Source organism: Musca domestica, unplaced genomic scaffold (genome assembly GCF_030504385.1).
Source record: "Musca domestica strain aabys unplaced genomic scaffold, Musca_domestica.polishedcontigs.V.1.1 12, whole genome shotgun sequence".
NCBI classification, from domain to species: domain Eukaryota; kingdom Metazoa; phylum Arthropoda; class Insecta; order Diptera; family Muscidae; genus Musca; species Musca domestica.
In genome coordinates, this window is record NW_026712155.1 from 4,856,401 (window position 1) to 4,883,321 (window position 26,921).

Below are 26,921 nucleotides of genomic sequence, written 5' to 3' on the forward strand. Positions count from 1 at the left end.
AGTTTAAATAATCATAACAAAAGCGGAAATATATTCAATTAATCGAACATTGTCTGTGGGTATAAATCTGTCGGCAAAACCGCCTAATACTGTTTTACTTGTTTTTTATGTAACTTATCTCAGGTGAAATTTTTCGAGCACTCCTTGCACTACCATTCCACAACACTCAATTCTTTGGGGTAATATTACATCAAGTGTGTATATCTACTCTCGGATGCTTTTGAAGGAGTGAACATCCCTCCCAAATGTTTGATTTTTTTCATTTTTATTCACTGTTATTGTTGTGCTTTTATGGTTTGAAATAAAAGCCAATGTTTGTTAATACTAAAGGTGTAAAGATTTATTGGATGATGAGCGTTCACAGCTACTAATTTAAAAAGAATGTCGAAGTTACAATGTAGTGAGTCAGACTCGAGTGACAGACAAAACAAGACTGAGCAAGCTAAAATGGCGGTAGCACGGCGTCCTATTATATGGGCGTTGCCGTATAGGATGTTGCAATATGAGATGCCATATTGTTAATGTGGGTTGCCCCAACATCTCCCTCCTTAAGATGAGAAGGTGATCTTGAAATAGGTTCGACTGGTTGTCTGCGACTTGTTATTCTTTGAGGTGTCCAGTTTGGTGAACCTGTTGGAGTTGCAAAATGTTCTTGATGGTTAGGCAAAGCGATTTCGAATTCTTCAAGTAGTACGTCCAATGGTAGTTTTTGTCGTTCTTGACTGCTTGACTCTACCGATTCTCTATGTCGAAGTTGATCAGTATGAGCTCGTACTAGAATTTTCCTGTCCCCAACGTCGATTAGAGTGTTGTAAATGACTTTCCCTTTACGCTCGACTATTTCGCCTGTTGTCCAGTAACTTTTGTTTCCTTTGAAGTTTCTGGCATAGACCAATTCTCCGTTGCTAAACTCTCTGTTTTTGGTACCGTGTTTGGTATTGTACTGCTGTTCCATTTTGTGATTGACGTTATACTCAGGCGATTGTTGCTTCCTTAGAACGTCGAAGACCGTTCTCATTTTTCTTCCGATGAAGGATTCTGCTGGAGACTTACCTTCTGGTGCATTTGGATTTGGTGTGGATCTGTAGACTTCTAGGAAGGTTTGGAGAGATTCCGTAGGCGTTTCTTCCCCTTCTAGTTTTTTTAATGCACGTTTAAGTGTATCAACGAAACGCTCGGCTTGTCCATTTGAACTTGGATGAAAACGAACAGTCCTTGTGTGTTTAATGCCTTTTTTGCTGCACCACTTCTCAAATTGTTCTGAACAGAACTGTGTTCCGTTGTCCGAGACCAATTGTTCAGGATTTCCGAAGAGTGCACAATATTCGTTTAACATTTTTAATGTTGCATATGTGGTTGTCGTTGTTGTCTCGTATATAACAGGGTATTTTGAATACGAGTCGATGATAAGAAGATAATATTTACCTTTTTCTGGACCAGCATAGTCTATATGTATCCTTTCAAGAGGGTGTGAAGTTAATGGCCATGGGCAAAGATTTGTTTTTACTGGACTTTTTGCCGCATGTTGACAATTTTTGCATTTCCGAACAAAGTCTTCAATTTGTTTGTCGATGTTTGGCCAATAAACATAACTTCTGGCGATGGCTTTGCTGCGTTCTGCTGATAAGTGTCCTCTGTGAAGTTGTTGTAAGATTTGTCTCTGATATGATTTAGGAATTACTATACGATTATTGAAGAGAATACAACCATCGAAGGTTGAAAGATTTTCCTTGCGGTTGAAAAATTGAATAATTGATGGGTTAATATTTTTCTTGCTTTCTGGCCATTCTGTTTGAATGTATTTGAGGACCATTTGTAAATCCGTGTCTTTTGTTGTTGCATCGACGATCATTTTAAATGATACTGGGAGAACTGACATAGTTTCATTTATCTCGTTACGTATGTCTTCTTCGAATGATATTGAAGCCACTATAAAGTCATCTGCTGGTTTTTCGTGATTGTTGACTAATCTTGATAATACATCAGCGTGACCAAAGTCCTTTGTGTTTGTGTATTTAATTTCGAAGTTGTAAGCCAGTAATATAAGGGCCCATCGTTGTAAACGATTTGCTGTGTAAATTGGAACTCCCTTCTTTGAACCAAATATTGCGAGTAAGGGTTTGTGATCGGTGTGTAAAGTAAATTTGCGTCCGAATAACATTTTGTGAAACCGTTGAACGGCGAATATAAGGGCTAGGCCTTCTTTTTCTATTTGGCTGTAATTCTTTTCCGCTTGTGTGAGTGATCTGGAAATATGATGTATTGCCTTCATAGTGTTGTCTGGAAACATATGATAGATAACCGCGCCGATTCCGTGAGATGATGCATCGGCTGCTACATGTATAGGCAAGTTCGGATTGTAATGCGTTAAAAGAAGATCTGATGTCAAGATGTTCTTAAAGTCGTTTAATGATTTTTGACACTGTGACGTCCACTCGAACTTGGCGTCCTTTTTTAGTAGATCGTCAAGAGGTTTACGTAGTGTTCTCATGTTGTTTACAAATTTCCCGTAATGATTAATAGAGCCTAATAACGATCTTACTTCCGAGACGTTTTCTGGTGTTTTAAGATTTTGAACGGCTGCTATTTTGATTGGGTCAGGTTTGATTCCATCTTTGCTTATTATGTGTCCTAGATATTTGATTTGTTTTTGAAAGAATTGGCATTTTTCAAATTTCAGCTTGAATCCGTGATCTTGAATTCTTTGTAAAAGCTTGTTTAAATTTAATTTATGTTCCGGAATAGATGGACTTGATAACATGATGTCGTCTATATATGCTTTTGCTCCTTCTATGCCTGCGCATAGCTTATCCATGATCCTTTGAAATGCTCCCGGAGCTGATTTTATACCTGGGGTTAGACGGTTGAACTTATATAGACCTTTGTGTGTATTGATGGTGAGAAGCTCTTTACTTTCGTCGTCAACTTCGACTTGTAAGTATGCGTCTGAGAGATCTAAGTGACTAAAGATTACACAGTTGTGGCAATCAGACATGATTTCTTCCGGTGTTGGTAATGGATACTGATTAGGTTCTACTATTGAGTTTAGTCCTGTTGAATAGTCTGCACATATTCGAATTTTTCCATTACGTTTGCTGACCACTATCGGCGCTGCGTACCTCGATGAATCTACCGGTGTGATTATTCCTGCGTTTTCTAATCTGAGGAGTTCTGTTTCAATTTCCATTCTTGCTGCGAAAGGAACTGGTCGTTTGGGAACGAATATTTCTTTTGTGTTTGGCAATAATTGTATGTTGACTTTTGTTTTGCACAGACCTGGGGTACTGTTATCAAAAACTGATTGATAATTCGTTTTCAATTCTGCTATTTCATCAACGAAGTTTATTTGATGACACCATGAGGTTATTGGTTTCTGCCATAGATTGAATGCTTGAATCCAATCGATTCCCATGATATTGAGTTTTTCTATATCTGTTATATAACATTTTAATGTTTTTGATGTTTTGTCGATTGTGACGTCACATTGAAATTCTGCTAGGAGCTTGATTGAGTTTGCGTTTGCGTCGCTAGCGTTGTCAAAAGTTTCGTAGGCTTCAGGCTTACCTATAGCTTTCCATGTGTTGATAGATACAATTGATATGTCTGATGCAGTATCAATTTGAAGTTTTACAGGATTGTTGTTAATTAGGACAGTTGTGTATTTCCTTAAGTCGCGGAAATTAATGTTGTGTGTTTTGAAAACTGCCTTAGTTTTGGATGATTTCCTTGAATTGCTGTATTTCTTGAATTCGTTCTGGTTGTTTTCAGACGATGATTTGAAATTCTTACCAGTCTTAGCGATGTTGCAAAAGTTATTTTTATGACCCACTTGATTGCATGTTGTGCATTTATGTTTCTGGAAAGGACAAAATTTGACGTAGTGAAGGTCTCCGCAATACCAACAGGGTGAATTGGGTGTTTTGTGCTTCTTAAAGTCTTTTGCGTGCTTGTTGAGTGAACAGACGATTTTTGATTGATGTTCAATGAGAATGTTGTCCGATTTGAGATCTAGAATTCGTTGTGTTTCGTCTACTAGTTGATCTAGGTTCATTGTAGTGTTTTCATCATCCAGTACCTTTAGTAAGCGAAGTCTTATGTCGTTGTCCTTTGCTGACTTGAGTCCTAAGACGAAAATGAGACATTTGAATTGGTCGATTTTCATTTCTTTCATTTTGAATAGTTCGCATTGTAGGTTTACTCTGCTTGCGTATTCTCTGAAATCTTCGCTGTCGCCTTTTGCTAGCTGAAGGCATTTGTATCTTTGTGAGACTTGTGTTTCTGTTTTACCAAAGAGTTTCTTGAGTTTCTCTACTGTATCCTTTAGAGTCATGTCTTCAGGTTTTGCTGGTAATACGTAGTTGGCAAATCTTTCATGTACTTGGTTCGACATTTTTCTCCATAACAAGGCCACTTTGTCATGTTCTTCGAGTGAGCTTGCTTCTTTTTCGAAAACATGCACAAACCTGTTGTACCACGCTTGAAATATCAGACCGCTCTCTGGCTCGTATACGAATGCTGTCATTGACTGTGCTAGTGATTCCATTAGTGCTGCTTTGGATGAATTTGATGTTTGTGGTGAGTGTGGTGAATTTGGTGCTCCTTGTGCTTGAAGAAGATCAGCCATATGCTTTAGCAGTTGCGTTTGTTGCGACATTGCTTTTTGTTGCTCTGTTAACAATTGTAGAATTATGTCTTGAGACATTTTTGCGGATTGTTGTGTGTGCAATTATTGATCAATTTCCACTATCCTCGTCGCCACTTTTGTTGTGCTTTTATGGTTTGAAATAAAAGCCAATGTTTGTTAATACTAAAGGTGTAAAGATTTATTGGATGATGAGCGTTCACAGCTACTAATTTAAAAAGAATGTCGAAGTTACAATGTAGTGAGTCAGACTCGAGTGACAGACAAAACAAGACTGAGCAAGCTAAAATGGCGGTAGCACGGCGTCCTATTATATGGGCGTTGCCGTATAGGATGTTGCAATATGAGATGCCATATTGTTAATGTGGGTTGCCCCAACAGTTATATACCGTTTTGAATTTGAATTATAAATTTGAATTATTTCTCGGACTGCAACTGGCAATTTCTATGTAGACAATATTCTTATGTTCCAATTTTTTTTTCACTTCTCCCAACTCGTGCTCTCACTCTCATGCTTTTTAATTGTTTAAATGCCATTTTAAATCAAATTTCCTCCGTAATTTAATTAGAAAACAAAACAAAGTTTAAACATTCAGCAGCCACCGCAATATGTTGCCGCACTCCAGAGCAAAAACACAATGAAAGGCGTACGACTAATGTGGGCGATCGGACGGAACAGCTGTGCTGCTGGTGCATAGGCTGGCTGGCTAGCTGTGGCTACCTTATTTATTTCCATGTTAATGTTGTTAAATAACACAATGACCTCTACTCTGGCTGGTGGAGAGCAAAGCATCAACAACGAATAACTAAATTATTCAACAAAGTAGTACCATACCACCGGCAACTGACCTGCAGCGGGCAATGGTATCCCTGCTGAAAGAATGTAAACAAACAAAAGCCTGTTTGTTTATAGAATTATAAGGTTAATGTGTGGAAAGGCAAGGAAACACATTGGAATGTGTTTTGGTAGAGACTATCATGAAAGTTCATATGCAACGGAATGCATACGAAAATTCATTTAAATTTAAGGATATGCAGACCAGGCTTGTTTTGTGTGGTCTGTCGTTTTTTAAGCATTGAGAGCATAAAGAGTGAGAGTAGACTGAATTTAAGGTGGACGATTGTACGGTCGATCTTTGATTTTAAAGCTTAGATAGATTAAGAGAGCTTCGTCAATCTTGCCCAATGGCGTAATTAAGAGTATTCGTTGTGGCTGTTGTTCTTGTTGCAGTAATATATGTTGAGTTTAATGAACTGCTAATCGGGTTCTGATTCAATGTCCAGTTTAAGGTAGTTAACTACTCTTATGGGCTGTAGCTAAAAATCCTCTGGATTAAATTCGATCAATTCGCGCCTAATACGAATTGAGACGACTGCACCATACTGAACGTAATTGCGCCAAAACTTCCCTGCTTTATCTAAGCAGCCGACTTTCTTCGGCTGCAATAGATGATTGAATGATTAACTACATCGGCGACTGCATTAATATGAATGCTACTCAGACCTGCCTGATGGGATTACTGACCTTGAGGCTTTCTCTTACAGCGTTGCACCTCCCTCTCTAGATCATGTATGTGATTCCTGACACGCCTGGGTAAGGGAGTTCTATCCACCATATAATAGTTATGATGATCCACACTGTAATACCCAAGTAAGTACTGCAACGAAAGCCTATGCTTATGCTGACTTAAGGTAAGAACCTTAGTCTTCGCATGTAAATGGTCCCCTGGAAACATGAACAGGCAGCTCTGCTGTTTTCAGAGCGGTATTCTGGCAGGTCTTAGTACTTTTGCATTGCGTTGCTCTCTGTTCTGGTTGAGTCCTCGACTAATATGTGTGGGTGTGGCGTGCAATGCAGTTGTGGTACTGTGCTGTAGACGGAAACCGTGTTGTGGGTGGCTAACGACAGGTTTTGGGACTTTGCTAAGATATTCGACTCCCGTACTCCTCGCTTCGCCCTATCACTTTCCAGCACCTCTTCGGAGCAGTGACCGTTACGTCGTTAAATGTGGCTGCTATCAGCGTCAAAATCTGCTCGTTGCACGTATTTCTGTACATTTATTTAATTCTTGTGATGAATAATTTCCAAGCCGTCGGGTCGGGTTGAAAGTTAGTTTTAAGGACGCTCCAATCGAAAAGAAAAAACTATGAAAAAATAATAATCGTAAATTGTAATCCACGAACAAGAATTTATTGTGTCGGCTTTAGCCACTTTAATCTTCTGGCTAACTGAAGAATTTGTGCTGCTTCTGTGTTAGGGACAAATCGCGTATTATTTGCCCTTCCACAATCCTGTGTCTCACATTGATGAGACTGTCGGAGTTTCCTCCTCATTTTGGCAGAAACTACAGCATGCAGTATCATCGCTACACCATTTAGAAGTTATTGTTCTTACGATATATTGATCTCTGACGATACTACCCACCACTAGTTTCAGATCAGGTTTTGCCATGAAAATGAGCGACCTTATTTTTTTCTAAGGGTTTACAGGCCAGATCTTCTTAGGCACATTAAATCCTCTTTCATCTAGTCATTTTTGTTAAAATCTCCCGGAGTAGTGTTTGTGTATCACACTGCTGCCTTATTGCCTGGAGTATTGCAATGGCCTGGAAATCAAAAGAACTTGATGCACAACCTAGTTTTTTTCCTTCTTCTTCTCAACACTTCAAAACCGCCATAGATTTAATGGTAGAAGAATTTAAAGGTGTGGGCCGCCATAACAGCCGAGGGTCGCTCTCCAGGAATAGTTACAAAACGAGGTTCCTTGCTTCATTTCCAGCGCACAATGGCCACCAAAATACCAAAGTGTCGATCACCTCAAGCAAACGCTTCGCCGGCAATGGGCCAAAATGACGCAGAGCTACATTTGGGCAGAGTGTGACGGTTTCATTGGCCGTTTGAAGGAAATAATTTGTGTCAAAGGTGACCAATTCGAACAAATCTAAACTCATTCTAAAATTTGATTCTATTTCCGACGTTTTTCGTTTTCATTCAATAAAATTTAAAAAAATGTAAACATTTTTGCGACTTTGTTGCAGTTTTTTTTTTATCTCAACCTGTATAGTCGCCGGACCGTCATCTTCACAGTTCCTGTTTGATTTTTTAGCCGCAAAGGTTTCTGCCTGAAATCCCCTACAATCGGGAATAGGATTTTTAATGCTAAGGTTATCACAGAAGACACCAGCACTAGTCCCACATTCCTTCTTAGAACCGTCAGTATAGGCCGCTATACTATACTCGTTTCTTACGAGTCTATACGTCCCTGTCAAGTACATATGTGGATAAAAACATCGGGTGTAAAGAATGTCTAAAAAATTGAAAATATCCCTGACTATAAAAAGTATTTATTTTAATTTCATTGTATTTCCTCAAATTTTGCACCTTTCCCTATTATCTCTATCACTTCTTCTTGAAACCTTTCCACAATATCCCTTTTGTTTATGGACGAAACGACTGCAAATGCAATCGCATTATTCATAACGGCACCACAAAACATTTGCTGCTAAAATAATCAACGTCACATATAATTAATAATATAATGTTGAATGTATTTCAAATAAATTTATTAATCTGTAGTTGGCCCATGTTGTGCCTCTGAGAATTTGTCATCTAATTTTATTCTGATTGCATGACGCGATGAGATGAACCCTTTTTTTCAACGTCCAAATACATTCCCATGATTATTAGGCAGAAAAGCAATCCGTTGTGAAATGGTCTGTTGCAGAGCCACATTTTATTTGCTTTATCGTGGCATTTCTAGTTTTGTCATGTTTGCAAAATTAACAACAAAATTTGTAAAGAAAAAAATAATTTGCTTAATATGTACCGTACCGTACATACGTTTGTTCGTTCCTCTGGGGGGTATATTATATATGTTTGTGATTTGATGTGCATTTACGTGCCGTTAAGATTTTTTTTTTTTTTTTTGTAAAAAGTTGGTTCGTTCGTTTGCATGGCCATGCTGCACCACCAAGTCGAAGTCGGGAGGGACCAACGATGATAAGTTTGCCTTTTTCCATTTTCATTTGTGAAAATTTAGTTGTTTGAAGAGAAAGAAAAAAAGATTTTCTTTACCAGACGGTGGATAAACTACAACAAACATGCAAGCATATCTGAACATGACATTGATTTTGAATATATTAAATATAAACGGATTTAACCCACCACAACAACATGCAAACCAAGAGATTCACAAGAGAAATATTTTTCGTTTTAAAGGAATTTATTTTGTATTTTAAAACGAAATTTTGCCAATATTAATACATAAACAATTGCCGAAACCACTATAAATACCTCTTTATTTAAACCTTAAATAACAATATTTACAAATATTCTCCCCTTTGTATTTACAGCACAGCCCCCTATCCTCAAAGAACTCATTGAACAACTCTAAAACCACACCAAAAACTCCCACCAACAATGGAGCCCCACAACAAACGACAGCTGCTGGTCCAGCTGCTACATCGCCTGCCGTCTTTGAGGCCAATTCAACTTTGCATAAATTTCATGTCGATCCAGATTTGGCAACTGGTCTCTTTGATGACCACCAACAACAGACAGCCGCAATGGAATCGCAAAATACATCGGGCGTTGCTGCTAATAAATCATCAAATAAGTTTGTGGGTATGTTGTTTTGTCTGCGGCAAATTGGTCTTTTAATAATTTACTAAATTGACATATTTAACTGCTCTCCAACACAGGTCTAACGGAATTCGATGAGGCAAAAATACCAGAATTACCAGGAGATTTAAATCCTAATATTGAAGGTAAGTAGATTATTGAATTTCTCATAATGTAACTTATGTACCTGTTACTAATCATGGGGGTCGCGAAATGTTGATGGTTATTAACAAAAAAGTTATTAAACCTGGTATATAACAAGACGACTGGTCAACTCCTAACAATTACTATACCGAATAAATAACACTTAATTATTACTATAATTAGAAGGACATAATTCGTCCAGCTGGATTTAATTTAAACCAGACGGCATTTTGGAAATGATCAAATATCAAATAAATAAAGTATAATAAATACATATCTGGCTAACAAGATTTTTCGAAATTCAGTAGACGCGTTGTACGAGGTCGTCCTAGGGTTCTCGGAGATCTGTTAGTTAAAGAAAATGGCAATCCACGACTAAAAAAATCATCTTTTCGTCTTTAGCCACTTTAATCTTCTTTCTAATTAAAACAAGTAAGAAATCATCTAAGCCGCACTTTTAATACCCTCCACTATTTCGAAGGAAATTTAAAAAAGAAATCCCGAAAACTACCACTTAAATGAAAACCGTTGTATGGGGACTTTACGAAGACGTGGACCTGCATACGAAATTTTTTTTGTCATGTGCCCAATGCGAACATTAACCTGGACCTACATATAAAAATTGTTTTCATAGGCTGCAGTACCCGTTACGAACTTCAAATAAGAAATTTTAAATAATTCCGGTAAATAATGTCGCAAAAATCATGAAAATACCGAATATCGGGAGGTACCATTATATGGGGGCTATACGAAAACGTGGACCGACATGGCCCATTTACGAACTTAACCTGCCTACGGGTAAACTATTCATATATGCAAAATTTTAGCCTTCTATCTCAATTCAAGCCTTCTATATCGTGATAGATAAATATCGTGATTGCAACAGACAGACAGACGGCATGGCTAGATCGTTTTAGAATTTTACACTGATCTAGAATATATATACTTTGTAGGGTCTATTATGAATATTTCGAGGAGTTACAAACGGAATGACAAAGTTAATATACCCTCCATAGAATGGTGGAGGGTATAAAAATACTGCAAGGTCTGTGTTGGTTACCGTCATGATACCCACCACAAGTTTTAGGTCATATTCCTCCATGGAGATGAGTGATCTTGTTCTCTTCTCGGAGATTATAGACCAGATTTTCTTAGGGTCATTACATCACCTCTCATCTAGCCATTTTTGTTTGAATCTATCGGATTAAGCCACATATAATAAAATGGTTTTACGAATCAGTTGTTCGGCCAATACTAATTTATGGGGGACTAGTATGGTGGCAAGCTTGGACAAAGCTACCTTCGGCAATTAGGCAATGAATCAGCAAATGAATTGGCCAGAGGTGGTAGATCTAGTCTCTAATAGCATATGGTAGGTCACTGCAACATAAGGGCCAGGACTTCAAAGTGGGGGCCATCCTCATCCTCATCCTTACATCCTCAGCCAGCTTACTTTTTTTCACATAACTTAGGGATATCATATAGAACATAAAAATAGCTTACTATATAGAATGCTGCTTTTGCATTGGCAACTCAATGCTTTGCAGTATAAGCACATGAACCCCCTTTTTCTAAAGCATGATTAGTAATTGGTACACAACTTTGATTTTTCAAAATTATTGCAGCGAAAGGCTTCTTTTTGACAAATTATTTCTTATGCATTTTTCATAGATCAATACAATGTAACATTCGAAGAATGTTTTATACCAACATTGACAGCTAGTCTGAAAGCAAAAGGTAACATTTTCTCTCCTTTCCAAAATTGCAAATAATAAAAACATACATTTTGACCATCTTCACAGAATTACAAACAAAAAAGGTACGCCTTTCATTGCCAAATGAAGGGGATAACACTTCCATGTCATCGGCAAATGAGACATTTGCCGATTGTCAGGATGGAAATGGCGTAGAAGATAGAGATCCCTTGGCCACAACATTCGCTGAACAGCCTGCATTGAATACCACAGTGGAAGTTGGAGATGGTGAATGTTATGAAAGTGCCTTGCTGGATGATGGTGATGCAGATGCAACAATGGATGTAGGAGGTTATCAAACACATGCTATCGAAGAAGCTATTGCCTCACATCCACAACAAGAAATTCCTGCCTCACTTGACTATGAGGAGGAACCCATGGATGTGGATATGAATGCCACCATGGAAATGATACAAAATTCCGCCCAAAATATTGAAAACGTGGAAAAGGCCATACAACATGCCGAGAATATATTGCAAAACCTGGAGGGACCAACCCAGCCAATTGCAAGCAAAATGGAAGCTAAAGCGGAGAACAAGGAGGAGGAGGTAGAAATAAAAATAATTGGTTCCATTGCCAAGCCAACGGAATCTTCAAAAATGACCTTTGTCATAAATCCAGCCAATATTCCAAACAAACCAAAAGACGTCGTCCAACATTTGGAAATGGAGAAATCCAATCATGATATTTCTTTGAATAAAAGTATTGAACTACCTTTGAATAAATCCAAAACATTGAGTTCCGAATGTGTTATATCAACAGTCAACAATGAAAGTGGTGCGACAGTGGAGGCTGGAGAAAAAGAAAATCTTGATACTACCAAAGAATCGACAGCATCTAATTCCATGGATCAAAAGAATTTGACCATTAATGTTATGAACACCAGCAACTCCAGTAGTGTCTCATGCAAAAGTCCAACATCCAAATTAAATGTAACTACATCTCTAAGTACTTCTACGGGCAGCCTTAAATCCTCGGCCCCCAATTCGCCATCGTTTCCCATTAAAAAAACGACAAGTGACAGCTCCTTCCCCCAGTCTCCAAAATTAAAAATAGATTCTCCAAAACCAACGTTTTTGGAGAAGTCTGACTACACAGCAAACCTGGAAAGTAAGGCCTGTGAAGATGCTAGTGGAAATGGTGATATGAATGGAACATTTGTGCACCCAGCACCACCAGGGAAGAATACAAATCGTCGTACTTTTGGTGTGGATCAGGCTAGTGTTCTGCCCGTTCGTGAAGAGAATAAGCGTCTCACATTTAATATGGATGAATCTTCTAATAATGTGCCGGCAGAAAACAAACGTTTAACCTTCAATGTACAAGGCGAGGAAGTTCCACCACAATTGGGTACTACATTCCCTACAAAAGAAAAATCGGAAAATACTAGACGTACTTTTTGTCTTAATGATGTTTCAGAACAATCCAACAAAACGGAGGAGGCAAAGACAAGGCGCACATTTAATATATCCAGTGAAGAGCCAACACCAATGGACACAAGTTATGCACCCATGGATGTTGATGATAATTTGCCCCAAAATGCCACAATGGCAATTGAGGCGAGATCCAACTCTCCAGCTTTGGATGTCACCAAAGCGATGACATCTGCATTCAATGAAACTCGATCACAATCACCTTCCCTGCCTACATTACAAGCTCGTGCTTTGCAAAATCAAGCCCTGGCCAATTCACCGCCCTTGCCTACTATGCAAAAAATATCCAATTCTCCACCCCTACCCACAATGCAAAATCGTTCACAATCACCACCATTACCCGCTGCTAGTATGAAGAACAAGTTCATTGCTAATCAAAGTTCCGAATCCCTAAATTTCATACAAAAGCGTCCATCCATTCACGCAGAAGTACTCTCCGAAAAGGAACAATCCAACATCAAAATGAAAGATGAAAAAGATATTTATTATGAAAAGTCAACACCTTCTCCCATGGAAGAAGTGTTCACCGCTGTCTCGGCTACCTCTACAACTTTGACCAACACATCGGGTTTCTCGGCCTTCGATCAAAGCTCACCCACAACATCAGCCCAAAATAAAAGTTTGGGTCAACAGATACCCGATGATGAGTTCCAAGGCAATAGTAATCGTAAGTAAAATCGCACCTTTTTCTTTAACGTTTAAATCATTTTACATGTTTTGTGTTTATAAGGTATTCATTCGGGTTTTTTTGATATTGAGTTATTAATCTTCTGTGCAATCATCAATTTGTGTTAAGGGGAGAAATTGTTTATCAATTGGTTTTGTAATTAAAAGCATCATCATTATAACTAGATGGTTTAAAGGAATAATCCAAATGTTTTTTTCTAGCTATGAATAATCTTTAAGAACTCATATTTGCTATGGATCTCAATAAATAGGTAAATTTTTGGGGTAATTTAAGACAATATAAGTCTCAATCGGGGTCAATCTAGTGATGTCCGTTGGACACTCCGAGTTGTACCAAAAAGGCATGTTACGCACCGATTTCTCTCAATCAGGTTCTAACTCCAAATTTAAAAATTCGGCTACCTTCAGACGCTGTAGCCAAAAAATGTCCAGTATTGAGTTGGATAGGTCGGACAGAGCAACTAAAGAGGTGCAGCGTAGTGTGTGGCTATGTATCATACGCTGGGCAAGCGTTTTGCACATCTTCATCAATTGGCTCTCAATTCGAATTAAGACGGCTGCACCGCCCAAATCGTATTTGGGCCAATTATACCCTATTCGTCTAGGCACCCGTCGTTCCTCAGCTGCAATAAATAAGTGGGACTACTTCATGCTGTAATTCTTAATGGCATCGGTTGACTGCATCAGTATTCTAGCGTTGGACTTTCCTTTCTAGGTCGTGCAAGTCCTTCCTGATACGCCTGTGCTGAGGAGCTTTGATTGTTTGGATGACTTCCATGTTGATACCCAAGTAGGTTCTGTTTCTCATATAGATTGTCCAATAGTGTCATGTGAAGTCACCCTTTTTCTGTTAACAAGGTAGCATTTTTGGCAGGTCTGGATATTCTGCTACTGCGAAGCACTATAGATTGGCCTTTCGTGTTACAAGAGGTCATCAAGGTCTCCTTGTCTGCGCCACAAGTGCTGCGTGTTAGTGCCTAACGGACATTGTTCTTTACGACTTGAAGATGCACCGGAATGTGACGCCTAAGATCTTAGGGAGTTTTTAAACGGAATTAAAAGTCTCTCGAGACGTACATTTAGCTGTGTTCTCATCTTCCCACGTACTAAACAGTGTATGTATAAACGTTAACGTAGTGACGGATATTTTCATATTCCTCGCTTGAAAGAAGGCGGCAAGCTCATCGAGATATGTGGTCAGTCTTACACATATGTCATCAAAAAACTTATCCGATCTCAATGCAATCTGTGGTTAAGAAATTTCGAAAATTTCACCCCAACTTGGGGAACGCAATGTTTTGCTCTACGTGGTTTCGACTTCTTGTTTCGAAATTCCTTGTACGACAGGCGTCCATACACACGTTATAAACTTGGTCGGATGGTAGTATTCTCACCGTCCTCAAATTGTGTGGCGAAGTTGTTTAGATCAATTCCAGCCAACTCCGGATATAAGGAATCATTAATTATGTCACTATAGTCCAATTTACGGAATTGTTGATCCATCCTTATTTTTTTAAGAGGGTCTAATGTTTCCGCCGTTCATATACCTCACCGAACAGTCACACGTTGAGAATTGGAAGGCTTCTCAATAATAACTCTTGGGGTTTTAGAGCACCAGATGTAATGATGTAATGATGATGTGTAATGATTTTGCATATTCCCGCAGGGCCCAATGTGAAAGAATTCCGGATAAATTTCATGAATTTTAAGATCAGCAAAGACACGACGTTGTTTGATGATCGGGGGATTAGGGTTCTTGTGTTAGATTAACTTTAAAAGCCTCAAGGCCCAATTCTGCCATATACACAGTGGAATGACATATTTCAAATAACTAGGAAGAATGGACAGTCAGTCGTCAACATTTAAGGCTACAGAAATAAAATTGTACCTGAACGACGTGCAAATCTTTTATTGGAAAACCCTGTATATTAATCATCCTCAAGCGGATTAAAATGTTAAAAAATTCTACTCTCATAAAAATAGAAATTAGTGGGAGATTTTCATCAAACCACGCATCTCACTATATTTCTATAAAATTAGATCAAGTAAAAATCGTCAGCATCAGCCCATATCTTCCAGCATCTACCCCATAGGGGTCCAACATTTTTAATAAATTCCGAACTTCGCAATATTATTAGTAAAAAAATGAGGTAAAAAAGCAACTGATTTCTTCTATCTTGTTAACATACTTTTGCTTTTAAGAAATTTAAAACCAATTGATTTGTATTGTGCGCAGTCATTCAATTGAAATAATCTCTTAAAAAAATAAAGCTGATTATGTCACCATAAATACCCAACAAAAACATCGAAAGACCCTCATGTTGATCATTAATTAAAAAAAAAATAACTGAAGTGGAAATGGACCTGGCCACACAATTCAATGACAAAAGGAAATTCTTTCATGAAACAGCCCTAGAAACAAAATAGGAAGGGGGTTTCTTTTTGTAACACAACAATTTAAACTTCATCTATGACGTCACACATAACGAGTATTTAATGTGCCGCTGCCGCTGCTGCTGCTGCTATCCACATCAAATAGGGATCAATGTATGTGACGTTTGTGTTTTGTAGGCAACTCGAATGCTCAATGTAGGTTTGTTGTGTTTGCCTAAACTCTTCATGTGACACAGATAGAAGAAGACAAATTGATTGTAAACATTACAATGCAGTTCTGTTGACACTCGGCGGGAATGAACAGACAGACAGACATACCCATACACATAACATATGTCTTTTGTTCTTGGGGAAAATCATTTTGTTTCCGATTTACTTTATTGTCTCTCTCTCTCTGTTTGGCCAATGCCCCACTCCACATGGAGTGTAATGACCTCGACAACTAAAGTTTAAACAGAAAAAAACATAAGGGGGCATAAAATAAACAAATTTCCCCAATAGAACATGAATTCAATATCTTTGGGATTATAAACTCATATCTTGCTTTAAGTTTGGCTAGTATTTTTGTGTGTTTTGCCACTTTCCCCCATTGCTTATTATCCTCGCCATTGGAAATGCAGTCTAACAAAAGCTGAATGCAGCCTTCATAACACCAATACCGCCTGCTGTTGGCCTCAGTTGTTCATGGAGTGCCACGCTTTTTTCCTTCTTCTTCTTCTCACTTATGTAAATGTATACCTATATCGTAGGTATGTTTGTTTGTATATACCTTTTTAGAATCATGTTCTGGCAAGAACAACTTACAGCACCGTATCGTGTACATTTAGTTCATTCTATTACGTGACGTTGTAACATTTCTCATAAAAATGCAAATGAAGTGTAAGTGTTGTTATTGTTGTTGTTGTCGTATTGTGAATCCATGTGGCAGTTACTGCTGCTTGTGAAAAGTCATCAGGATCCCCGCTTCATTGTAAAATTCAAGTTCAAATGTCACTGATCCAATGTGGATGGAAGTTGTTGGACAATAAAGGGTTTATTGTTGTTGTTTTCTTTTTGTGCTGCACTTAAACCGAATACTCTATGAGATTTCAAATATCTGACAACAATGGAATAATCAAAAAATTTAATAAAAAAAAAACAGCGAACCAGACTCTTGCTGCAAGACATCGACAAAGCGAATGGTAAACCGTCTCAAGTTTCTAACCATAAAATGGCCTGTAATCAAACCCACTATGATTTTTAGAGTCAGCGAAATTATGGAGTTAGTTCTTATCAAAAAAACACGACATTGTTGATGATCGGGGGGCTTGAGTTATATATCCCATATCTGCCGAATAGCATCTTCTCTCTTGTCCATTGTGTTTATCGCGGTAGTCTAACTAGTCTTTATAAGAGAAAAAAAGAGGAAAAGGTGAAAAGATTCCTCGTATCAAGGTTTAGGGACACAGTGTTGCCTTTGATCGCAATGGCTCCTCTCTGAGGTCCATTGTGTTTATTCTATGTTATATAGAGAAAATTTTATAATGGAGAGAGAGTGAGAGAGAGAGCTTTGAGTGAAGATGAGGAGAGTAGGTCTTACAAATAATGAAATAGGGAAGTAATAAAATATGTTTTTTATGATTTCGAATGATAGTCTTATGATTACGTTAGATAGTCAGGGCTTTCCATTCACCTAACTATTGATACGACCAAGTAAGCTCCATCCTTGAGGATGTGGAAACTGAACCAATCAGTCACATTTTCGAAGGAGGAGGCTTATCCATAATAACTGTTGAGTTTTCCGAGCCCCAAATACGACAATTTTGTTTGGATTTAATCCATTTCAAGGACCCGATCAGCAAATGCACATGACTTTAGTTATATATCCCATATCTTTGGTTTGGTTGAAAATAATGTTGGGATCTATGTCTGAGAAGAACGTTAGAGAACGTCCCAAATAGTACGGGTTTAATCGACTCTACCTCTTCTACATCTTCACATAGTCTACAGTAGTCAGGAACACTATTATTTCATGTTTATGTCAGATATCTGATACTGTAGTGGCCAGTCCGTTTGTCTACCGCGATTCCTAGATCAGACCTCCGAAATAATAGGAGGAAGCTTGTTTTTCTTTTCGAGATTGCCGGCCAGATGATCTTAGATACTTTGCAACCGGTTTCCAAGTGCCGTTTTTCGGCTTCTTCTATGGGAGACTTTTTGAAGATTTGCTATGTTTCTGCCGAAAAGGTGATGTTGTGTTTGGGCCAACTACAAAGCTAGTGTTCAAACGTCTCTGGTTCCTTCTCATCTTTACATAGTATATTCCACTGGTGTCCAATTTTGAAGTTAGAAATCAAACCCGCTGTGAGTCTTTGTTCTAATTTTTTCTGCGAAATTTGAGATTAAACTCAGCTTAATTGATACCTTGCAATCCATGCCTGGTCATCTTTGTAATTTCGAGATTGCCGGCCAGATGGACTTAGATACCTTACAACCGGTGTCCAAGTGTCATCTTCTTCTGGCTTCTTCGATGAGGGACTTTTTGAAGATCTACTATGTATCTGCCAACTACAAAGCAGGGGTTCAAACATTTCTAGTTTCTTCTCATCTTTACATAGTATATTCTACTGGTATCCATGTCTGGCCATCATTGTAATTTCCCAGCAAGATGATTTTGCCCGATATTTCTGAATACCCTCAGGCCGGTTTCCCAATTTCATCTTTGTCCAGTCTGCTCAGGGATTGATATAAACAATAAATTGGTCATGTTGGGCAATTTTTCTACAATCGTGTAAATTGTTTATGTATTATTTATTTTCCAACTTTTGTGATAATTTATCCACTTTCATAGATCATTTATCCAACTTTAAGGATCATTAATTCATCCACCATTGTTTAGCTTCAATGCAGGCAATATTCAAACCCGGTTTCCCATTGAATACCTTTCCAACTCTAATTGCCACCAACGAAGGCGAAAATGTTTATTGTTATTACCACACAGACATACATTGTTTGTAAAACAGCTAGAATGGATAACCCCAAACAGGAAGACAGTACCATGGACTTGCTTTTTGCTGTTGGTGGTGTTATATTTATTGCACCATATTGCTTTGGCATTCTTTCACTCCTCAAGGTCTGCAATATGATCTAGAGATAGAAAACAAAGAAGTTTAAAAATAGATTTATAAAAAGTATATTTTGCTACGAGGGTCGGGATAAGAAGTCGCAGGGTAATTTTACATAAAATTTATAAGAGATTATAAAAATCTTTCAGATTTCTGGTACTGGGTTTTACAAAAACAGAATCCCATTCTACCTTCCCCGAGTCATCCAAATCGATTCTGCCAAAGAAGTCTTTTTTTCTAGGGATCAAAATTCGATTTCGAGATTTTTTTGTTTTCATTAACACTGCGTATCGCAAAAATAGATTGCTCCTCTCGTCTCAACAATAACCGGCATTCCATTTCTGGCGTCACTGGTTTGTTATTGTTTTGAAATGTGTTTATGCAAAGGAACTCCTTCCTCCATTCAAATTCAAAAAGACAACAAATAAAAGTTTCAAACACGTTGTCAGGAAAATTGCAATCGCACCCTGGAATAATAACGACAACAACAACAACAAATATAGCACGCGCTATTTTGAATTAAAAAAAAACGGCAGAAAAAAGTGGGTGTTTATTATGAGCGCTCTTACAATCAGCAGTAACTGGGGGATAAAAGACAGACAAGGCAGACAGTCAAAGCAAACTGTCTAGCTGACGACGACAACAACAACAACAACAACTTAAAACTAGACAGACAACCACAATGCAATTATTTCTTTTACATGGATTGGATAAATAATCTCTGGTAGGGTTAGTTAGTGTGTGTGTGTGTTTGCGCGGTTTCTCTGATGTCTATTTAACAATACAGGCGACTGAGAATGTTACCGTTCTTCTACATGTGTAGATATGTGGGTTTTTTATGGACTTGAATGGAGATGGAAGGTGGTATAACTTGTCTGCTGTCACATTGCCACCATGGATTAAGACATGAACTAAATTAATTTGTAGGTGTTCCAAATAAGAAATAGCTTACCTTGGAAAATGGGCTGCACATGCTTGCATGGGAATCATCAACATGGATACACCAAGGCACACACAAAGAGTCAATGGGACCACATTGTTTTCCATCGACCTCGGATTGAAATAATGGAAATGCTCCATTCGATCGTTTATCGGAAAACGACCCTTAGAACAATTAGAACAGTTTAAGGAATTTGTTAAATTCAAACGCGCCTTTCGAGTTATCAGAGGACATTAACTAGTTGCCGAATATCTTCAATACAAGGGAGATAAAAAAACTGCAACAAAGTCAAACGCCAATGAAACCGTCACACGCTGACCGAATGTTGCTCTGCGGTATTTTGGTCCATTCCCGGCGAAGCGCTTGCTTGAGGCGATTGAAACTTTGGTATTTTTTAGTGCTAACCTTGCTTTCCAAAATACTACCGACACAATAGTCCAACGGATTGGTATCCGGAGATTTTGGTGGCCATTGTGCGCTGGAAATGAAGCGAGGAACCTCAATTTGTAACCATTTTTAGATGGCTCAAAATGTTTTCGTGCCCGAGGTTTTAATACACCCTACAGAATATTTTCCACTTCTTGACACATGTCGGGCAACACTACCAGCATCACGATAACGAGCGATGGTACGAGACACAACAGATTTATTCACATTTAAATACTGGAGGGCTCTAACGATAGCCACTTGTGGTTTTCCAGCCAAATATAAAGAAATCACACTATCACGCTTGAATTCCGTCACGAATAACTTTTTTTCTGGACAATTCTCACCAAAATGATTTTCTTCGCATGTAAATAATATAACGAGCTGTCACTGGAATAATTTTAACAGCTGTCGGGCGAGTGGCTTAGAAGTGATAGCAGTCTGAAGTTGGTTGCAGTTTTTTCATCTCACCCTGTATATGTCGTTAGTCGGGCTCTAAATCGAGAGCCACTCATGACTGAAAGAACGCCCTCATTGAAATGCGTGGTTGCACTAAGCTCTCTTAAGTTACATGACATTTTAACACAGTGGAGAATGAGGTGGCTGATGAATTAGCTCCAGGAGGTTCCCAGTCGGTTAATCTAAAGATTGAAGAAACTGTTAAACCAACAGAAATCTATTATGCCAGCTGCTTCAAACATTTTCTCATCGAAGAAGCTGGCATTTAGAGACCGGTTGTAAGGTATCTAAGGCCATCTGGAAGGTAATCCCGATAGGAAAATAAAGCTCCCTTCTTTCACTTAGTAGGTGTGATCCAAGAATCGCGGTATACCTACTGCCTGGCCTCTGCAGCATCAGATATCCGACCCTAAGATGGAGTAATAGTTTTCCTGACCATTGTAGACTATGTGAAGATTTAGAAGAGATAGATTTTGCAGATGTCCCATGTCATCCAACAAGAGACAAAGTCTATTTGGCAATTGGGAGATGGAAAATCTTATGTTCTTTACAAACATTATCATCTGAAAGTTTGCCAAAAACATTCCCTGTCTAAGCAGACCACCCAGCTTAATGCACTTCTCTCTATAAGCCATTCCTCATCTTTCTCTATCTCTCCTGTCAACAACAACTTTATTCTTCTAGGATGAACACAATGGACGGACCAAAGGTCTCCGAGTGTAGCAGTTGCCGACCCTCCTGCAGCTGCGCATTCTTAAACCAACCAATGTCCTAACCACATTTTCAACTTTTAGGGATATATCAAAGAGGAACACATGGATTGATTTCTGTCATTATCTTTTTCTCATATACTTACCACTTGTCTGATTTTTTGATAGGCCCTGGTAACATAAGTTTGACCCGGCCAAATTTAACTTTATTTTTACTTGTTTTTGATTTAATTAATTCAAGCCGCACAAAATACCATAGAAATAAGAAACTCACTGCTTTCTGAGTTCACTTTAAAATCCCATTTTTCATTTATCCATTTCCTTTTTAACAAAAGAAACCATCGCTTGGAAGTCACTGCACTCTCCACAGCTGTAGGAAAACAAAAATAGGCTGCTGCTCCCTTTTTCTTTCATAATCATAATCAGTATTGTTGTTGTAAGCGATACCCTATGAAAACATATTTCTTTTTTTGTTCTTTACATTTATGATTTGAATTTGGGTATTGGGGTTGAATATAATTTATTATTGTTGTTGTCTTACTGCACCGGGAATGTGTGTGTGTTTGTTAGCGAATGAACATCTATGGTAAACATTCCGCCTAAAGGAGGCTTTTTTGCAATGTGCTTCCAACAAAGCTCCCCCCACCTCCACACCCGCCAATATTATTGATGGTAGTTGTTGTTTGTTTGCTTTGTTGTTTTTTGCATTACCAAATATGTAATGGCTAATGCCAGTGGTGACCGCATTGCAGTATTTACAGTGAGTGGTAAATGTGTGGGGAGGTAAAAACAAAATTTAGGTAGCTGTTGGTTTTAGAAAATATTTTAACAATAATCAAAAATGAAAATTTTATTTCTAAAATGAAAGAAAGTCTTTTATGCCCAGAAAAATCTTGGGAAAGGGAAGATGAAAAAACTGCAACGGAAGAAAACAGCCACATCAGCAAAAATGGTTCGAAAAGTAAAGAAGCGACTTGATCGAAACCCGCGTCGCACTGGCTGAAAAATAGCTCGTGAGCTGAACATATCGCAATATTCCATTCGGGAAATATTGAAAAATGAGCTCGGGGTAAAGCCATTGAAATTCCACAAAGTGCAAGAACTTACACCGCAACAGAAACAAAATAGACTCAAAAGAGCCACCAAAATCTCCGGATACCAATCCGTTAAGCTATTGTGTCTAGAGTATTTTGGAAAGCAAGATTGGCACTAAAAAATACCAAAATGTCGATCCATTCAAGCAAGCGCTTCGCCGGGAATGGGCCAAAATACCGCGATTCGGACAGCATATGACGGTTTCGTTGGAAGTTTGAAGGCCATAATTAGTGCCAAAGGTCACCAATTCGAACAAATCTAAATGTATTCTAAAATTTGTAGCTATTTCCGATATTTTTGGCTTTCATTCATTAAAATTAAAAAAAAATGTAAAAATTATGGCGTTTGACATTGTTGCAGTTTTTTTATCTCACCTTGTATATGTTCATAATTGGCATAAAATTCTAAGTCGATATAACGATGTCCGCCTGTCTGTTGAAATCACGATAAAGCTCTCATTATTTGACGTAGACCTTCAAAATTGGGCACAACTATTTTTATTGTGTTGGTAGGATGCTTGGTTTTTAAAATGAAATATATCGGTCCACGTTTTGGAATAGCCGCCATATAATGGTACCTCCTGATATTCGGTATTTTTTATGATTTTTGCCACATTTTTCCACGGATTTGTCTAAAATTTGGATATTGGTAGGGGAAACATTGTATGTATAGATTCACGTTTGACATAGCTCACATATAAGCGTACCTCCCGATATTCGGTATTTGTCCAAAAATAGCTTTTGTAGTTCATAATGGACTCTAGCTTCGGTGGCAGAATATTGAATATTCAGGTCCATGTTTCCCTATACCGCGCCGAAACCCGGAATTTTGATAATCCTAGTCACATTTACATGCAATTTTTTAAAATTTGGTATTTGAGAAGATGTGGTACATCACAATCCTTCAAGTATAAAATTGCCTATAGAGGTTCCCGTTTTGGAATATAACGGCCTCACCCACGTTTTGTAACAGCATTATCCAAATAGTACTTTACGTTACAGGTACTTTTATATAAAAATGTTTTATTTACCCAAAGGTGGAGGGTATTAAAAATTCGACCCGGCCGAACTTAATGTTTTTTTTACTAAAATTCGCATTTTTTTCAGAAAAAAACGTTGTTTATTATTTGTTTATTTATCCGTTTATTTATTTATTTTCGAACACATACCTCTGTTCCATATAGTGACATATCCTCGCTTGACCTAATGTCCCCAAAGTTTTTCCCCCCACTTTACATCCAAAATCCACTGAGGCCATACGTATTTGCATGTAAGGTAATATATTAAATTTCAATATTAAGGTGGATGGGTGGGTTACATTGTTCAATATTTTGGTATCCTTTATTTTTTTGGAAAAGTAAGGGCACTGCCAATTTTAATGGCCAAAAAGCGTTGTTGTCTTTTTGTAAAAAAATCCAACAGACCTTTGATATATCAAAACAAAAATAAAATAGAGGGGGAAACTTTATTTTGATTTCATTTATTTTACATTACAAACATTTTCCCCCAGACAAAATACGTGTGTATGTTTGTAGATATGTGTGAGTGTATGTTCTTGTAGCAAACATAACATTTATCCATGATCTATTAAATGCTCAACGATTTTTCCACTGCGCGTAAACGATTGAAGAAGTAGAAGTAGGATAAATTTACAATAAGAATTTTCAAAAGCAATGTTATTGTTGTTGTTACAAAGTGAACTCAGCTGTGAAATTTTCAAACATTACTCAAGCAGAAAGTTCATCGATACCTTTGATTGAATTTAAAATATCAGTTTTAATTCTATTATTGGTGCTTAAGTTTGGAGTTGTATCAATTTTATGATTGAGTAACAATTTATGTATCCAAAGAAATATGAATAATTGGATTAGGATTGACCATATTCAATTGGTTATACGCCGAATTATGTCATATTTATTCTATTAAATATATACCAATTTACCCTTTCCTAAAATTACTTTAGTGCTATTAATTTGTTTCAAAAAGTAAAGCCCATGCATGCATGGAGCTGCCAAGACATTGTGACGTTTGATGGAAAGATTGAAACATGCGAAATTCCACTACTGTCGTTCACAGCACATGACATGTCACGCCAACCTCGTTTTCATAATTGAAAATTATTAACACGCGATAGATTGAAATATATATTTATAATTTAAATTTATTTGAAAACGTATGCTGACGTATTTTGTAAAAATATTTTCATCTTTAGTCAATATATAATTGTCTAATTAAGACTTCCATTAGAATAGATAGCCGAAATCAGAAATCAAAGAAATAAGCTCTGAAAAAACCAAATTTTAAAAAAAGGAAAACCCAAAATTCCGATCTGAAAGCTTCTTATTTAAATTTACATATTCTAAGAAAAATACGTACAGGGTGAGATGAAAAAACTGCAACCAACTTCAGACTGCTGTCATTTCTAAGTCACTCGTCCGACAGCTGTTAAAATTATTACACTGACAGCTCATTATATTGTTTACAAGCATACAAAAGCATTTTAAGGAGTGTGATTTCTTTATATTTGGCTGAAAAACCACAAGTGGCTTTCGTTAGAGCACTCCAGCATTTAAATGTGAATAAATCTTTTATGTCTCGTCCCATCGCTCGTTACAGTGATACTGGTAGTGTAGCCCGACGTCAAGGAAGTGGACGAAAGAAAACAGCAACATCAGCAGAAAGCTTCGAAAAGTAAGGAAGCGAAACCCGCGTCGCAGTGGCCCAGTGGCCTCGTGAGCCTCTATGTCTCTATCGCTTTATCCAATACCAAATTAAGTACCATTTAGGACTTTTCGTACAATTATAGTACACATTTCCCAAAACCACCTACATATGCCCAGGCTACATATAAGCAGTTACCCTAATACCAAATTTCAGATTTTAAGCACTATCTCTTCGTCCAATACCAAATGGTACCAATTAGTACTATTAGTACTATTTAGTACTTTTCGTGCACTTGTAGTGTAGTACACATTTCCAAAACCACCTCCATATTTCATTTCTAAATTCCAAAAGAAAATTCCAGCCCTATCCCTTCCGCAATATCAAATTTAGTACCATTCAGTACTTTTCGAAATCACCTCCATATGTCCAGGCTACACATGAATGGCGATCCTAATACCAAATTTTAGATTTTAACCTCTATCTGTTCATCCAATATAAAATTGTACTAAATATAATACTATTTAGTACTTTCTTACTATTTAGTACTTTTAATGCACTTTTAGTACACATTTCCAAAACAACCTTTTTTATCACAAACCTATCACCAACAGGGACCTCAATACAAAATTTCAAAATGCCAGCTTCATCCGTTCAACCGAAACGCCCATATTTCGAAATTTCGTACCATTTAGTACAGTTCGCACACTTAGTACACACTTTCATATATCAAACTTAATTTTCTACCTTGATTCACATACCAGTTTTCAAATTTTTAGCTCTATCCGTTCACATAATACCAAAATGATACCATTTTGGAAGTTTAGTAGTTTAGTTTAGGACTTTTCGTAATCTTAAAGTTCTATTTTCAAAAAAACCCTTTGGTGCATCTATCCTGCAATCCATCAGTGGTTTTCATTCCAAATTTCAGAAATCTAACTCATTCAGTCTCTTCAATACACAGTATTCAATTATAAGTACATTTTAGTACATTTCGTTCCCTTTTAGTACAATTACCAGCCTTATTACACGCCTATGCACCAAGACTGACCCTCGTGTTAAATTTCACGATATTATATACATTTTGCCTGAAAGTATACTTTTTTTTACTTATCGTTGAACCCATAAACAGTTAAGCGAAATTAGTAGCCTGAATTTGGCGTATGTTTACACCCGTTTACATTTTCTCTAAAAGTTATATGTTAGCATTTTTATAGCATACTTTTCAGTGTTAACAACTATATTTAACCATTAAAGAAAAGGTATTCTATATAAAGTATATTATATAACATACGTTTACCACATTGATATGATAAGTATATTAAGTTGTTTATTTTTAATTCAAAGAACCTCTAAAGGTACGCTAGAATCCAAATACTGCTAAATTTTTTTCGCATGAAAGTATGTTATTTTTTTTAATATCTAGGCCCGCAAAATATAGATGTCGCTCGTTACAGTTCTCTTTCAAGGACTTTTTTCACATAATATGCCAACCTTATCAAAGCGCCAAGTGCATCTCAAATAATATCGACGGATAAGGCACTAATTTTTAGTAGATAAATTGTCGTACAGACCTGTTGTCAGTGTTAAAAGTGGTAGATTCTTGCTCCTCGAGAAACATATTATTATTTTCAAAAAATTGCCTTGCCATAATTTTCATTCACTATTTTTACTGTCTTTTAAAAAAACTGAACGAAATAATGTATATATTTATTGCTCTTTTTCTACGGCAATATGCAACCCTGTTTCTTTTTGGGGCTTGTCAGTCCGTTGCCATTGTTGGCAATGCAAGCAAATATTCTCCAACACATTCCGTCCGTCCGTCCATCCCCATAGTCTCCAAAAATAAACAA

At 37.4% G+C, this 26,921-nt stretch overlaps 2 protein-coding genes across 7 annotated transcripts in view; one reads left to right on the top strand and one right to left on the bottom strand.

Annotated features, from left to right (window-relative positions):
- Positions 1-26,921, top strand: part of LOC101891306 (transforming acidic coiled-coil-containing protein 1) — a 72,249-nt gene that overhangs the window by 21,500 nt on the left and 23,828 nt on the right. For 5 of the 6 annotated variants that reach the window (XM_011296151.3, XM_059118110.1, XM_020038438.2 and 2 more), the window contains exons 2-5: positions 8,995-9,265; positions 9,343-9,408; positions 11,078-11,143; positions 11,209-13,260. In XM_011296151.3, coding sequence (XP_011294453.1) covers positions 8,995-9,265; positions 9,343-9,408; positions 11,078-11,143; positions 11,209-13,260 — 2,455 coding nt within the window. The remainder of the gene's footprint in view (positions 1-8,994; positions 9,266-9,342; positions 9,409-11,077; positions 11,144-11,208; positions 13,261-26,921) is intronic. The other variant, XM_011296150.3, reaches the window with a different exon arrangement.
- On the bottom strand, positions 315-4,990 carry LOC131800621 (uncharacterized protein K02A2.6-like). Its single transcript, XM_059118113.1, has 2 exons — positions 4,199-4,990; positions 315-4,122 (listed from the first exon to the last, which is right to left on the bottom strand). The coding sequence occupies exons 1-2, from the start codon at positions 4,251-4,253 to the stop codon at positions 470-472; spliced, it is 3,708 nt and encodes a 1,235-aa protein (XP_058974096.1). The 5' UTR covers positions 4,254-4,990; the 3' UTR covers positions 315-469.

Excerpts from the sequence above, each read along its gene's own strand:
- LOC131800621 (XM_059118113.1), bottom strand. The coding sequence starts at position 4,253 with ATGCCTTCAGCTAGCAAAAGGCGACAGCGAAGATTTCAGAGAATACGC. Across the intron at positions 4,123-4,198 it reads TCAGAGAATACGCAAGCAGA|GACTCAAGTCAGCAAAGGAC; the intron begins GTAAACCTACAA and ends TTTTCGTCTTAG.